This window comes from Thalassophryne amazonica, chromosome 11 (genome assembly GCF_902500255.1).
Source record: "Thalassophryne amazonica chromosome 11, fThaAma1.1, whole genome shotgun sequence".
NCBI lineage: Eukaryota > Metazoa > Chordata > Actinopteri > Batrachoidiformes > Batrachoididae > Thalassophryne > Thalassophryne amazonica.
In genome coordinates, this window is record NC_047113.1 from 49546895 (window position 1) to 49561951 (window position 15057).

Consider the following 15057-nt stretch of genomic DNA (forward strand, 5'->3'; position numbering starts at 1 on the left):
TCGCAACGATCCGACTAGGTGAAGGGGATTTTTGGTGAGGTCAGGGCTGTCAGGGGCTAACTACCTGACTGTAGCCCTTAATGAACTCCTGTAGGAAAGTAGCAAAGCCGAGGAACTGTTGCAGATTCCTACGGCTAGTGGGTTGGGGCCAGTCTCTCACCGCCGCAACCTTGGCCGGCTCAGGAGACGACGGAGTTGGGAGGAGATGATAAACCCCAGGAAGGACAAAGATGTGCGGTGGAACTCACACTTCTCAGCCCTTCACAAACAGGCCGGTTCTCCAACACCGCTGCAGGACCTGACGTACATGCCGGACATGAGTCTCGCATCCGGAGGAAAAGATGAGTATATCGTCTAGATATACGAGACGAATCGGTGCAGGGAAATCCCGCAAGACCGTCGTTAACCAAAGCTTGGAACGTCGCGGGGGCGTTTGTTGAGGCCGAACGGCATGACCAGGTACTCAAATTGACCTAGGGGGTGTTTAAATTGCCGTCTTTCCACTCGTCTCCCTTCCGGACCGAACCAGATGATACGCATTTCTAAGATCTAGTTTGTGTGAATATTCGGGCTCCATGCAGGGGCATGAACCTGAATCCAACAGGGGCAACGGGTATCGATTACGAACCGTGATTTCGTTCAGCTCCCCTATAATCAATGCATGGACGAAGTCCGCCGTCTTTTTACCCACAAAAAAGAAACCTGCACCCATCGGGGAGGTGGAATTCCGGATCAACCCGGCTGCTACAGAGTCCCGGATGTAGGTCTCCATTGATTCGCGTTCAGGTCTTGAGAGGTTGTACAGCCTGCTAGACGGGAACTCACCGCCTGGAACCAAATCCAATGCACAATCGTATGGACGGTGGGGGGGAAGGGTGAGTGCCAGATCCTTACTGAACACATCTCCAAGGTCGTGGTACTCCACCGGCACCGTCCCTAGATTGGGGCGGGACTCTGACCTCCTCCTTAGCCTGGGTACCGGGAGGAACCGAGGAACCTAAACTACCCGATGGCAGGTTTCGCTCCACTGAACCACTACCCCGGACGGCCAATCGATCCGGAGGGGATTGTGTTTCACATCCAGGAGAACCCTAAAATCACACCGGGAGGTGGCCGGAAGTCACAAAAAAACTCGATCTCCTCCCGGTGATTTCCGACACCCCCAGGGTTACTGGTGGTGTCTTGTCAGTGATTGGAGGGAAGTAGGGAGCCATCTAGTGCCCCACCTGCACAGGCGAGGTAAGCGCCACCAGAGGGAGCCCTATCCCCTGGCCATTTGCTGTCTAGCAAATTCCCTTCAGAGCCCGTGTCCACCAGTGCTTGGGGCCTTCAGGGGTTAAATCGGCATAAAGGATTGTAACTGGGAGTCGAGGTGGCAATGTGGGTGTGTCCACCGTGATGTCTCGGCCCACCCCTAGCCCAGTCTCTAGGGCGGGCGTTGGTGTTTTACCGCTCGGGGCAGTCTCTCAATTGATGCTCTATCGAGCCACAACAAAACACGCCCGCGGTCCAGCCTCCTCTGTCTACTTGGTGCTCTAAATGTGGCCCGCCTCGTGTCCATAGCAGTCGTCAGCAGGGGAGCTGTAACCACCACCGAAGGCGCAGGGGCCAGTGGAGCTTGGGGAGGTGTCGGAAACGGATACAGAACCGGACGGTGAGAGGGACGACGCGCGTGCCCGGCCACGCCCTTCGTCTCGTTCCCGACGGCGTCTTCCAACCGATTGATCTATCGTAGACGAGATCGATAAGACCCAGTGGGTAAAATTCCCGCAGGGTTGCATCCATAGCCACCGGTGCTCCTTTAGAAACCATGACAGTCCGTTTACCAAGAGCGGCAGCGGAGGGCAGTGCATTTCCAGCCTGGAACGCGCAGCCGCGATGCGGGAAGTCGACTGCATAGGCAGCTGCGCTCTGGCGCCCCTGTCTCATTGACAGTAGCACGGTCGAAGCGGGTCTCTCTCTATTTGGGTGATCGAACACTGTTCTGAACTCCCTCACAATACCCAGCATATGTCTGAAGGAGCGTGAATTTTGCTCCCAGAGCGCTGTAGCCCAAGCGCGTGCCTCACCACCGAAGCAGATTTATCACATAAGCTACTTTGCTAGAATCAGTCGCGTACAAACGGGACGCTGTGCGAAGACGAGCGAACACTGCATTAAGGAAATCCGCGCACGTCTCCACACAGCCTCCGTACGGCTCTGGGGGGCTTATGTATGCTTCCGGGGAAGGTGGGAGCTGGTCGTTCAACGACCAGTGAAACGTCACTGTTACGCACAGGGTTGACGGGAGGGAGAGCCGCAGCGGCGCCCGGAGGGCGCGCTTCCACCTGCGTGGCGAGAGCCTCCACCCTGCGGTTCAGGAGGACGTTCTGCTCGGTCATCAAATCCAACCGAGTCGTGAAAGCGGTGAGGATCCGCTGCAACTCACCGATCACCCATCCTGCGGACGCCTGTGCGCCCTGTTCTTCCATTGGCCGTTCAACAGCCGGTTGACGCCCCTCGGGATCCATGACGTTGGCCGAGATATCCTGTTGTGAAAGTGTAGGAACACGGACCCACAACAGGGGGCGCAAATGAACGGACAATGGAGAAAGTCAAATAACAAAGCTTTACTGTTGTGAAACTTGCACAACAAACACAACAGATTACAATTTCGGGAACAAGCCGAATTCCAATGGTGTCGTGTGGGCAGGCTTGAAGGTAGGAGACGTCTGTCCAAGTCGAACCGGAACCACGCGATTTCCACCGCCACCGAACCCCGGGATAACTGGAGCCGCCAAGTCCCGAATTCCCAGGTGGCCACTGCCTCCGCTCGTCGGATCCGGTACTGCTGGCGAGGAACAGAAAATAGTCAGATGTGGTGCGGCTGCACCCAGCAACACGTAGGGTGGAAACACCACCTCCACCTCTCGTCAGATACATACTGCAGTGTAGGAATGTGAGTACTTATCCAATAACGTCCAACACAGTCTTTCAGCTGTCCTATACCAAGCAACAAGGTATTACGGTTTAATCAACAGAATGATTGGCTGAGTTCGTTACCTCCTGGTAGTGCGATATCTTCGGCAATGAGGTGGGAGATGCCGTCCTGCTGATATATCCCTGCAGATCCGGTGATTGATAACAGCTGTCGCAGGTGATGGGTGACAGCTGTCACCCTGGCTGCTCCTGTGAGGCGGCAGCGCCCTCTGCTGCCTGGAGCCCCGCACTCCAGGCAGGGCGCCCTCTGGTGGTGGTGGGCCAGCAGTACCTCCTCTTCAGCGGCCCACACAACAGTCAGGGCTTTGGGGCAACAGGGGGAGAACCTTGCAGGTGGAGCGCCTGGTGGCCAGGTTTACAACCGTGTGACTCGATCGCACACCCACTCTGATAAACAACACGTGTCACCTCCATGTACAGGCGCACCACCCCTGGAGAGTCTGGAAAGGGTCTGATGCCCTGTTTTCCTGGCATGGCAGTGCAAAGCTGTTAAAAAATCATAGCTACAAAATAGATTATTTCATTTTTTATTCCACTGTTCCAGATTTCAGTCACTGGTTTACATACACCAAGCTGACTGCCTTTAAAAATATTATGGAATATTCCATAATTTAGCATCATTACTTTGTAAAATTGTTCTCAATGATACAGTAAAGTACTCTGTGGTAATTCTTTTAGAGTAGTCTCACTTCAAAAATAAGAATTATGAGGCTGTTATGGAGAAACTAGCATGAGCCGCTTTTGTGTGTTGCTTCACCAGTTATTATTCATGGTAAAGTTAAGCAGAGAAGTGATTATTACAGAAAAAGTGATCAAATCTAAGCTTGAATCTCCCTGTCCATCCATCTCCATGGCAAACTGAGATGTCACAGATGTTTTTGATTAAGTCCTTTAATCAGGCTTTTACAATCATTTCATCAATTAGGAATCAGTGCACCTATACAATGAAATAAGTGGATTTTGTGGGTTTTCTGTTTTATGTCAATAGTTAAAACAATATTGATTACTTTGGAGGTGATGGTCTAGTGGTTAAGGATTTGGGCTTGAGACCAGAAGATCCTCAGTTTAAATCCCTGCCTGACTGGAAAATCACTAAGGGCCCTTGGGCAAGGCCTTTAATCCCCTATTTCTCCCGGTGTGTAGTGAGCGCCATGTATTGCAGCACCCTGACATCGGGGTGAATGTGAGGCATAATTATAAAGCACTTTGAGCGTCTGATGCAGATGGAAAAAGCACTATACAAATGCAGTCCATTTACTTTGTAGATTTACAATAAATGTGTTTAATTTTTGTTGGAATTGGCTAAATTCATTTTCTTTTAACTTATTAAGAAAAAAAATCACCAAACTAATTTTTTTTATCAAAATATGGGAAACATGTGAAATATAGAGTATGTAAGCAAAACTGCACAACACAACACTGCATGTGCATTTCTCTTTATCTCAACATCAGCATGCTCATATATGTATTTGTGTTATTGTAGTTACTGCATGTGGATTTATGCATATTTTAATTTAATTTGTGAGGTTTCCTTTAAAATTCATAGGTTTGTTACATAATGTTTAATTTTACATATACTTCCCGTACACCCTTACACTGAGTGTGGAAACAAATCTCTACAACATAATACAAAATCAATATAAAAAATATTAAAGCCAAAATAATAAAATGCATTAGTTTGAACACTCTCTCGCAACTATGTGGTTGTGTGCTCTCTGGCAAACTGTAACTGACATTCCACTAATTCTTTTAAGAAAAACCTTTTCTATGATGTCTAACTGTCTACAGTTAGATGTGTCACAAAGTACCACACTGTTTTATTTTTTAGTGATTGATGTAATTGAAGTCCAGGACCTACTCAGAGACTTTAAAATGTTAGTATCATCCCCTGAATTATCTAAAGAAAACTGGCTGTAAAAGTGATGATTATTTGTGTTACACTAAAGAGTGCCGATATCTATGCTACCTATGATTAGCAATTTCATACATTAATTTAATTTATATTATATTACACAGATTTGTTTTCACTATGGGCCTACAATGTATAATTTTAGAAATTTTAATATTGGCAGCCCAGATTTTTTTTTTTTTTTTTAAATGACAAAAACAGTTACCAGTGTTTATGCCCAACTGGATCCCAAACTTTTGTATGCCACTATATTTATACTGTATTTAGCATGATGTACTGTGAAACTTTTCTACTAATTTCTGTTTATCTATATGCATATGTTTGTTTTATTTTGTACTCTGAAGTCTGTGCTGCGTTATTTGAATACATTATTTATACACATCATATTGGCTCATTCACATGTAAATGAGCTCAACTAAATATTAAAACCTTTTGCTTTTTATATATAATACAGTCCGATAAAGAACATCCATTAAGTATTAACTTAAAGTGCACAATAAAATTGAGTAAACACACAAATACAAGTAGCAATGCAAAGAAAAGAATAACAGAACATTTTAGATAAAGTGATGTTTATTGCTGCACTTTTATTTTGTGTGTGTGTGTGTGTGTGTGTGTGTGTGTGTGTGTGTGTGTGTGTGTGTGTGTGTGTGTGTTGTGTGTGTGTGTGTGTGTGTGTGTGGTGTGTGTGTGTGTGTGTGTGTGTGTGTGTGTGTGTGTGTGTCACTGTACAACCCAGTCTCAGGGTCACCCATCCCATCCCAGGACCGCCTCAATCCCTCACCTAATGTTATTGGTGTTTGTCTTTCGTCACTCCGGTACAGATCTGCATTGGGATTTGGTACAGGTTTTACGCAGGTGCTGTTCCTGGCACAATTCCAATTGCACATGGAGAAAACACACACAGCCCCTGGTGTTCCCAAAAGGTCTCCCAGCCAAGTAATCAGGATCTGCTCTGCTTCAGTTCTGAGATGTGACAGAATCAAGTGCAGCATCTTCACCAAATAACTTCAAGGTGTATTTTTATCATGACCAGTCCGGCACGTGTGCAATAATCATGCGTTTAAGAAATATCTTGCCTCAAAGATCATCTTGGCAAATGTGAAGTGGCTCAACACGGATCTTAAAAAAATGTGAACAAATTTCAATGAAATTAAACATTTTGTGTTTATAAAAGTCTTATTTACTTCAAGTCATGCAAAGGATAATGAAAATGTTGCATACGTTTTTTGTTTTTTTTTAGTACACTTAATGCAATCAGAACCAAAGCTCAGCACTCGGACCTTGACTGAAAAGCCAACCTTGTTTTTTTTTTTCTCTAATAACACACCTTTGCGGATTTTGCTTTTTAGTTATTCATTCATTCATTATTTATTTGCGTTTTCAAGTTGATACGATTTTTTCACCTACTTGGAGCATTTTGCAATTCTTAATCCGTCTGCTGCAAATACCACCTGATGGATCTAAGGTACCAAAATGCTTACGGGACAAAGAACAGTTTAAAAGCACTCTACGCCACCAGACAAAACAGTTCTCACGTACACACACAGATCCGTCACACAGCCCTCAAAATACTCGCACTTTTTTTTTTCTTTTTTGTGCTTTTGCTTGCAGCGGAAGTTTTTAAGCAGGCTTATCTGAGGCTTTATCAGAGTCGGAGATGTGCTGCAGAAAGACAGGTCAAAGGGGAGCACAGCATTAAGGAAATGAAACACATGCCAGACCTGTCACGTGCCGTTTGGTGCAGCTCGAAGGCATTCAAGCCGGGTTTTTATTATTATTATTATTCATGGTTCTAGCAGTTATTTCAGTTTATTTATTTTTACATTTAACTGATATTTAACCAAAAAGGTTCGTACAAACCAGCCAGCATTTTGTACGTTTACATTATTACACCAATTATTACAGCCAGTGTTGACTCTCACGCGCAACCGAGAAAGATTTATTACTACCATTCGTCAGTTCGCTGAACGCACACATCGTCTTTAAAACTGTAAACATGGCTCGGTCGGAGACAGGGGCCCCATTTAGCTCGTCGCTGCGCTAAACGCTGCAGATAAAACAAACGATAATACTGTCTGTCTCCTGTGAGCGTCTCCACAGGCATTAACAGCGCGCTTTGTGCCAAGAAGCGGTGCGTCATTGCGCACAGCTTTCTCCGCTCCTAACGCCACCCAACGAAATGCTGCGTGACCTCGAGTGAAGTCACTGACTGTGCTGCTGGAGAGCACGGCTGGAGGTCAGTAGGTGCAGAAAAAGCATCTAAATAACATACTGGAAAAGTTTAACACGACTAAATGATGGTTTAAAACCTGTGAGTGCCACATGTGACACATTTTGGGATAAGTGGCCTGCAGCGTGGGTGGGAGGGTGTGTGCACGTTTGTTGTCGTCTGTTATCGCGTGCTGATAAGACAGACAGTGGCTCCAGATTCTCTTGGAGGCAGACAGCAGAGTGTGTCGGGCCTGCAGGTTTCAGGTTCCCCGCTCGGAGACCAACACGTTGCCTGTTCCGTTTCCCGTCGGATGCGCGCGCGCCCAGAGGGTTATCACTCCCATTAACCCCATGTTTGACTCACTCAGTTAATATTATGCCCCATAATTGCGCACGCGGATGATGTATGAGGTAATCTGTTGAACAACTGAGACTTAAAACAGTGCAGTTACATTGTGCATAAAGACAAGTCAGTGAGGCTTTCATTTAAAGGGGTCATATTACACACGTGCAGCAAGCTAATATGTGTCATAAAAAATGAAATATACATTTGGAATTAAAACAGCCCCCAATGAAGAGATTGTCCTAAAGACAAGAATGAACCTATTTTAAGTGCTTGTCACTTCAAATTGAAGAGCTGCTCCAGAAAAGAGCAGATTACCACAGAATCCCATGTAAACAAAACAGGTTTTTATATATATATATATATATATATATATATATATATATATATATATATACACAAAACAGTGGAGTTAAACAGATCAAATCCGAGCTTGCATCTCTACCTTCTGGATTTTTTTTTTTTTAAGAAAATCCTTCTTTATACCATTTCACAATGAAGCTCGATACGTAAAAGTAAGTCCCTTCGGCTGCTCCCTTGTTTGGACTCGGGGTCGCCACAGCAAATCCAAGGTGGATCTGCATGCTGAATTTGCACAGGTTTTACGCCGGATGCCCTTCCTAACGCAACTCCACATTACATGGAGAAAAGTGGCAGGGGTGGGATTTGAACCCGGAGCCTTCTGAACTGAAACCAAGCGCATTAACCACTTGGCCAAGCTCGATAAGTGGTGATGTAAAATGAAAAACTTGCACTATGCACAATTTCTCCAGTCACAGGCACAGAAGCCGATAACATCTTCAGTGTTGTCTTTTCGTCTTGGTGGCTTTCCTCTCTAGTCACCTTCTTGCACAATCAATAGGTTTTTGGGAACTGCCGCTTCCAGGCAGATTGCTCTAAACAGTACCATCCTGTTTGTATTTCTTAATATATGAAGTAAATGAAGTCCAAGACATAATTAGTCTCTTAGAAATATTCACGTCTCCCCTGACTTGTCTGAATGCAATTGGATGTGAAAAGGTGCACTATTCACACCATCATTTTGGGTTTTAGATGATTTATTTTAATTCATGATAAGCCTGATTTTTATTTATTTTTGACGTCATAAAAAATTCACACGTAAAAGCACAAGGGTGCACTAACTTTTCACATCACTGGATCTCCTACTTGGAGGTGGGCAATACCAACTTCAATGAGTCAAAGTCCTTACCAGCTAAACCAGCCGATTCTAATGAGTTCAACTCTTCATGCAGTCAGGTAGACGAGTCAATCAGTGAAATTATCTGTTTTAGGTCCACAGATAGAACCAACACATGGTAGGACTTTTACTCGCTGAAGCCAGTGATACTCACCTCTGCTCCTAGTTTCCTCCAGAGATGCAGACGAGTCCCACAGAGGAGTTGGTGTGTCTTTGAGTTGACAGGGATCCAAAACTGGACTTCTGTTACATATGTTGGTATGCAACAGGTTGGTAAGGTTAGACCTACTTGTGTGAAGCACCTTGAGGCAACTTGTTGTGATTTGGTGCTATATAAATGAAAATAAATTGAAATTAAATTGAAATTGAAAGATGTCACAGATGGTGCTGGTTCAGGACAAAACACTACACTATGCTGGGAATAGGGCCCTTACTGCTTGCTATTACTTTTTTATCCACTTTTTCCATTATATGGCAATATTAGTAGTTTTTATTGTTCAGTTTTAGTCATTTTCTGTTGTTTTTCTCCCCTTTGGGGGGGGGGGGGGGTCAACCAGCCCCCCGGCTGGTTAACCACAATGGAAATAAATCTTGTACTTATGTTGACCTCAAAATTTTACATGTAGCTGTTGAATGAATTTCCAAATAAATGTATTGATTGAATTTATTTAGTCAATTTCAGTGCCTACACCTGAAATAAACCTGCCTATACTTAAAAAAAAATAGGTGGATGGCACAAGAAAGTGAAAATACTTACTTTCATTGTAGTCAATAAATATTGAATGAATAAATCCAATTAAATATTTTTCAAATATTTGCTTTATTTTACATTTAATGTGATGTTTATTATCTGATGTTTTGTGTGTGTAGCTGGAATTTCTTGTCATTCTTGTGCAAAAATAAATTGAACATGCTGATTAAAAGCTTTATTTATTTATTAGCATTGCAAACTGTGGGCCTTTACGTCATCTCAACAAATGGCTCCATCCAGAGGGTCCCACCGGCTCCCCCTCCCATCTCAGCACAATCTCACGCTTTTTAGGGGGGAGGGGGGGTTGCCCACCTCCATGCGTCACCAAGAGAGGGAGGCGAAGAAAGAAAGAAAAAACCTTGGGGGACAGAGTTGACATTCAAAATGCATGCTTCACTCAGGATAGGTCTTGTGCCCCAAACTGATACTTAAATCGTGTAAATATTACCAGGAAGGAGGTCGAGTCTGTTGGTCTCCATATGACAGCCCAATAGCTCTTGACCATGTTTCCCAGCTCGAGTGCGTCCACTCCCTTCTCTGTCAAGGACATATTAAACTTAGAGCAGAGCCACAACGCGATGGTGTCTTCTGTGGATGTTTGTTCCCGGTGGGACTGCACCGTGCCAACCTCCTCCTGCATGCTGGCGCGCCTGAAGCAGGAGCCCCTCCGTGACCCGCCGCCCGCCGCGTCCCTGTTTGGAGAAAAAGTCCAGGAGGCCAAAAGCAGCAGAGGAACCGCTGCTGCCTTTTATGGCAAATCATTCCTAGAGATGGACATAGTCAAGGATGGAAAATCAGAGGGAAATCACTGCAGGAAAGGTGAGTTATGATCAGCTGTAGGCCTCATGTTCACTGAAGTCAATAAAAATATTTAAGAAAAACGTAGATTTTAAGGTTAGAATTTGTGTGCATGTAATAATATTATAATATAATGGAGCTGACAATTTAAAACCTGATAATTTAGTTCATTTCAAATGTTTTAATGTAATTCGTTGCATAGTTAACTAAAATAATTCAAGCATTAAAATGTACTTAATTTAAATCCGATTCACTTGATTTATTTTATTTTAATCCTGCATAATTTCACTGAAAAAAATACATGACTTACAGCATGTGATCAGAATGTATCCAAATCACGTAATGTTCTTAAGTTCTCTCAATTATAGACAAGAGAAAACTGTTATTTTGGCACATTCTGGTCATGTGCAAGCAATATATGTACTTAAATCATGTAAATCCAACATACTTTTTTCACTGTATGTTTGTAATTGAGAAAACTTAAGAAAATGATGTTATTTGGACACATGGAAATGTAAGTCGTGCATTATTTTTGTCAGTGTTGCTGCACCACTCCTACTGCAAGTACATAAACCTGTCCTCCCGCAAAGACACAAAACAACAAATTACATCTATAATGAATTATTTAAATCCTTATCAGGTAAAAATTGTGCCGGGTTAGCATGCACTGAAAAAAAATAAACCCTGATAAAACCATGGAAATTGCTGACAATTAAATTAATTAGGTTTGTCCAAATTAACAGCTTAGTTGGTGTAAACATTAACAAAATCTGGATGGAAGTGTTCCCAATTGATGCACTCTTTTGTTTAGTACAGTAGGACATCTGACTATAAAACCTTTAAACTTTTACAAAGGAAAAAAATTAAAAATCGCCCCCACATAGAAGTGACAAAAATATGTCCTTATGATTATGTCACTTAATTCAGATCAAATAGATATTAAACATTCCAGATTGATTGATGCATATATATTGTGAATTAATGCAAAATATTTCAAATTACATTACTGGGTCGTATGAATTATTGTAATAAAAAAAATCAACTTCATTTTATGTTAAGTGTTTTAAGCAATTAGTTTTCTCTAACACCCGAGATGAAGGAACTAATCAAGTTTTACAGTTTAGAATAACAAGACGTTATTACTGGATGGTTTAAGAAGTTAGAATAAATTAAAAAGTTTAAATAATAAATGTGCGCTTCTCTGATCGCGTTTGCAGGAAATGTTTTTAATTCCTCTTTTTCTGGTTTGATCAGAGGAGTTCACTTCTCCGGCCCAGCCCGGTGACGACCTAAAGTCCGAGGATCAGGGCCGAGCCAAGCCTCGGAGGCGCAGGAAGCCCCGGGTCCTCTTCTCCCAGGCCCAGGTGTACGAGCTGGAGCGTCGTTTCAAGCAGCAGAGGTACCTGTCCGCCCCGGAGAGAGATCACCTGGCCGGCGTGCTCAAACTCACCCCGACCCAGGTCAAGATCTGGTTCCAGAACCGGAGGTACAAGTGCAAGCGGCAGCGGCAGGACCAGAGCCTGGAGATGGTGTCTCTGCCACCGCCGCCCCGGAGGGTGTCGGTGCTGGTGCGCGACGGGAAGCCGTGCCTTGCGGAATCAGCGGCGTATAGTCCGTCCTACAGCATGGCGCACATCAACCACTTCACCTGCAACAACTACACCCCGTTCAGTAACTACACGGGCCCGGCCTGCAACACGAACTACCCCTGCAATTATCCTGTACCCGCGATGCAAAGCAGGCAAACGTCTCCGGGCGACGGCTACGTGAACTTTGGGGAGCTGAATAACGTGCAGAACACGTTCAGCTCCAGCAGCGGCGTGTCCTCGTTACACGGCATCAGGACTTGGTAAAAAAAAAAAAAAAAAAACTGCGTTAACTTGGTTTAACTATTGCATGTTTTTGTGGCAAAACTTTGTGGAGTCTTGTGGTATTACATATTTACTACTTTTTTATTTTAAGGCACCGCTTTTTGCCGAAATATTGTTTCATATAATTTCAAGACATTAAAAGCAAAGTTATGTCATAAGTTGATCAAGTCTTTAGATAGCGAATTACAGGTTACAGTTTATCCTTAAGAAAATCTGTTTATTGGCCAACAAGGAAATCACAGCCTATTGTTTTCTAATAATAATAATGTCTAACAATTTAAATATATATTATTGCCTAGACAGCCATCTATTGGCAATATATGTATGTGTGTGTGTTGGACGGGAGGGGTATCTGACACAAAACCATAATGACAGGGCAGTACCACTGCACCTCCCCCTCCCCCCAAAAAAGTTTTAGGCATCCAACAAAATCCGATTTTTTTTTTTTTTTAAACCAGTATATTAAAAGGAAATTCCAATTTGGATTGGGATGTCCATACATGCCTGCAAAAAACTTTAAATAAATAAAATGTTTAATTACTAAGTTGCAAGGTGTCACTTAAAAAAAACTGTATTTCTTTGTAGGTGCACTGCCAGCTAAAACAAAAGTAGTTGCCAATGATAATGGAATCAAAATATAACAGCTGTTAAAAAAACTCAATTTAATACATTTAATCATTCATTTATGAATCACAGAGTGCACATCCGTGATTATTTTTAAAGATAAAAAGTGGTCACTCATTTTACACGTTCATATTGTTCTCCATATAAATATTTAGCTGCATGTCATGATTTGCATATGTTTTCGGTATGCAAAATGCACCTAAAGTATTTGCACAGTACTGTGTTGAACTGTGCAACATGGGTGACCTGGTTACAACTCTAAATCAACAATATGACCAAACATTACAACTGCCACATGGTTTGTGTCTGGTTAAACTGCTCAAGTGGCTATTAGGAAGCTTCTGTCACTATACTTCAACAGGTTGAAAAGTTTACACATTTTACAACCCTGCAGTTTGCCACACATGCACGTTAACTGTGACCCATGACCTTTACCTGTATTAATAATTATATTTATTGTTAAGACAAGAATTGTCTAACTGCAAAACCAAAAACAGTCAGTTTTTTACTATTACTTGATCCAAAGCATTTATATTTGGTGTGAAAATATTTCAGAATATCTGATTTGATAGTTTACTATATTTCAAATCCTTTCCATTTTACAACTGTTTCAGTCAAGAATGCAAACTAAGTGAAAATGAACACTGACATCTTTCAAACATCAGTATTTACGACATACATCTAGGTTTTTTTGCAGACGTCCGCTTCCTATTTACACATTCAGATTGGCCCCCCTGAGATGGAAACCTACTTGTCCATATATGCAAACACATGACTGACACTCTCCTTGTGCTATACACAATAGTCCCAATTTGCTTGACATAGAGTCCGATGCTTTGATAAAGTGTTAAATGAACAGGTTTGTTCAACTGCCACAACTTTAAATAAGTAAGAGATGCTCTGGAATCTCTTGAGCCTCTACACATGTACACCTTGTGTGCGCATTGGAAAAAAAAATACACTGCATACAAAGATAAAGGTGGGATAATTAATATTTATTAGCAGTCATTCCCATATTCAGCAAAACATCAATTCCAGGTAAATGTGGATGGGACAGTAAGGTCACATCTGCCCCAATGGCCACCCTCTGCCCCAAGGTGTTGAAAAGCCAACGTCAGATAACAAAGGCACACACACCTAAAAATATCCACCCTCACCTTCCACCCACACTGGAAAGGGAGAGGGAAACGGGTCGGAATAATCTGTTCGTCCGGGTCTTATCTGAACCCAGGCATGACGCATGCTACTCTATCTCTGCCACCTTAACCGCTGCCGCTCTGCTGCAGACCACAAAACCAACGTGGACAAACATCAAATGGAACGCACAGTCTGAAAACTCATTTTCTTTTTAATGGTCTGTGCATCAACTGGATATAATAAACAACTGTAAATAAATGAGATTGGTCTTAAAACATTTTAAAAGTTACAAGATACATTTCAGTTCCAAAACAAACCAGTAGCTACAATGGAATTATAAATCCAAATCTATTATATAATGGCTGAGTGGATCCTTGTCATTTGACTGGTGCTCTGTATGTCACATGACATGGATTATTCATCCCATTTGTGTTACATTTCATTTAGAGTTCAATTTTGTTCCATTTAGCATGCAAATTTGGTTCCATACATTTATGAAACCCGCCCACTAGCATGGGCAGCGTTTAGTTAAACATGCAGAGTTTGTTTAGCTGATGGACAACGATTTGGAGGAGCTAACTGACGGTGCTAATTCTCTGAACACACGCAGGCACACACACACGCACACATACACACAAAACAAATCCACTGTGCTGTAAGCCGTCTGGAGGCATAAAGAGCTGTTAGTAAGTTAGAATGAAAAGTCGGACTAATTTCTGATGTGATTTTTTTTTTTTCGCTTATTTTTGGACTCCTATTAAAGGTCGTATTGGATTGTTGATGTCAGTGCAGCAGTGATGCACCAAAGCTGGACAAATTTCTGACGTGATTTTTTGCTGGAGTGAGGAGGTACTCAAAGTCTTTTTCCTTTTTTTTTTTTTTGGAAGTACACAAAGTCAGTGCAGTGACGCACCAAAATGCAAGTCCCTTTTCTATTGTTTATAAATTAATAATATGACATAAAATGACATGGATCTATTTTAGCCATTATATAAAACAAATAATTAATGTTTTTACATTCTTTCAATGGTACAAATATCGCCTTGTTGAATGGTATGTTCCAGCTTTCACCTCATGAAATATTCGTACCGTTGAATTCATAAACATTCATTATTTGTATATTATTGGAGAAAATAACAACAAAAACAATAATAATAAATCCACAAACGTTTGCACAAATCACAATTTGTGCCTTTAAATGAAAAGAGTAAACTATAAGAGTAACGGTTAAAT

General features: G+C 42.4%; 1 protein-coding gene across 1 annotated transcript; it reads left to right on the forward strand.

The window, feature by feature from the left end:
• The first annotated feature begins 9867 nt into the window (after nucleotides 1–9867).
• nkx2.5 (NK2 homeobox 5) lies at nucleotides 9868–13808 on the forward strand. Its single transcript, XM_034181564.1, has 2 exons — nucleotides 9868–10213; nucleotides 11447–13808. Exons 1-2 carry the CDS (start codon nucleotides 9898–9900, stop codon nucleotides 12043–12045), a joined length of 915 nt encoding a protein of 304 aa, XP_034037455.1. The 5' UTR covers nucleotides 9868–9897; the 3' UTR covers nucleotides 12046–13808.
• Nucleotides 13809–15057: the final 1249 nt, after the last annotated feature.

Excerpts from the sequence above, each read along its gene's own strand:
- nkx2.5 (XM_034181564.1), top strand. The coding sequence starts at position 9,898 with ATGTTTCCCAGCTCGAGTGCGTCCACTCCCTTCTCTGTCAAGGACATA. Across the intron at positions 10,214-11,446 it reads GGGAAATCACTGCAGGAAAG|AGGAGTTCACTTCTCCGGCC; the intron begins GTGAGTTATGAT and ends TGGTTTGATCAG.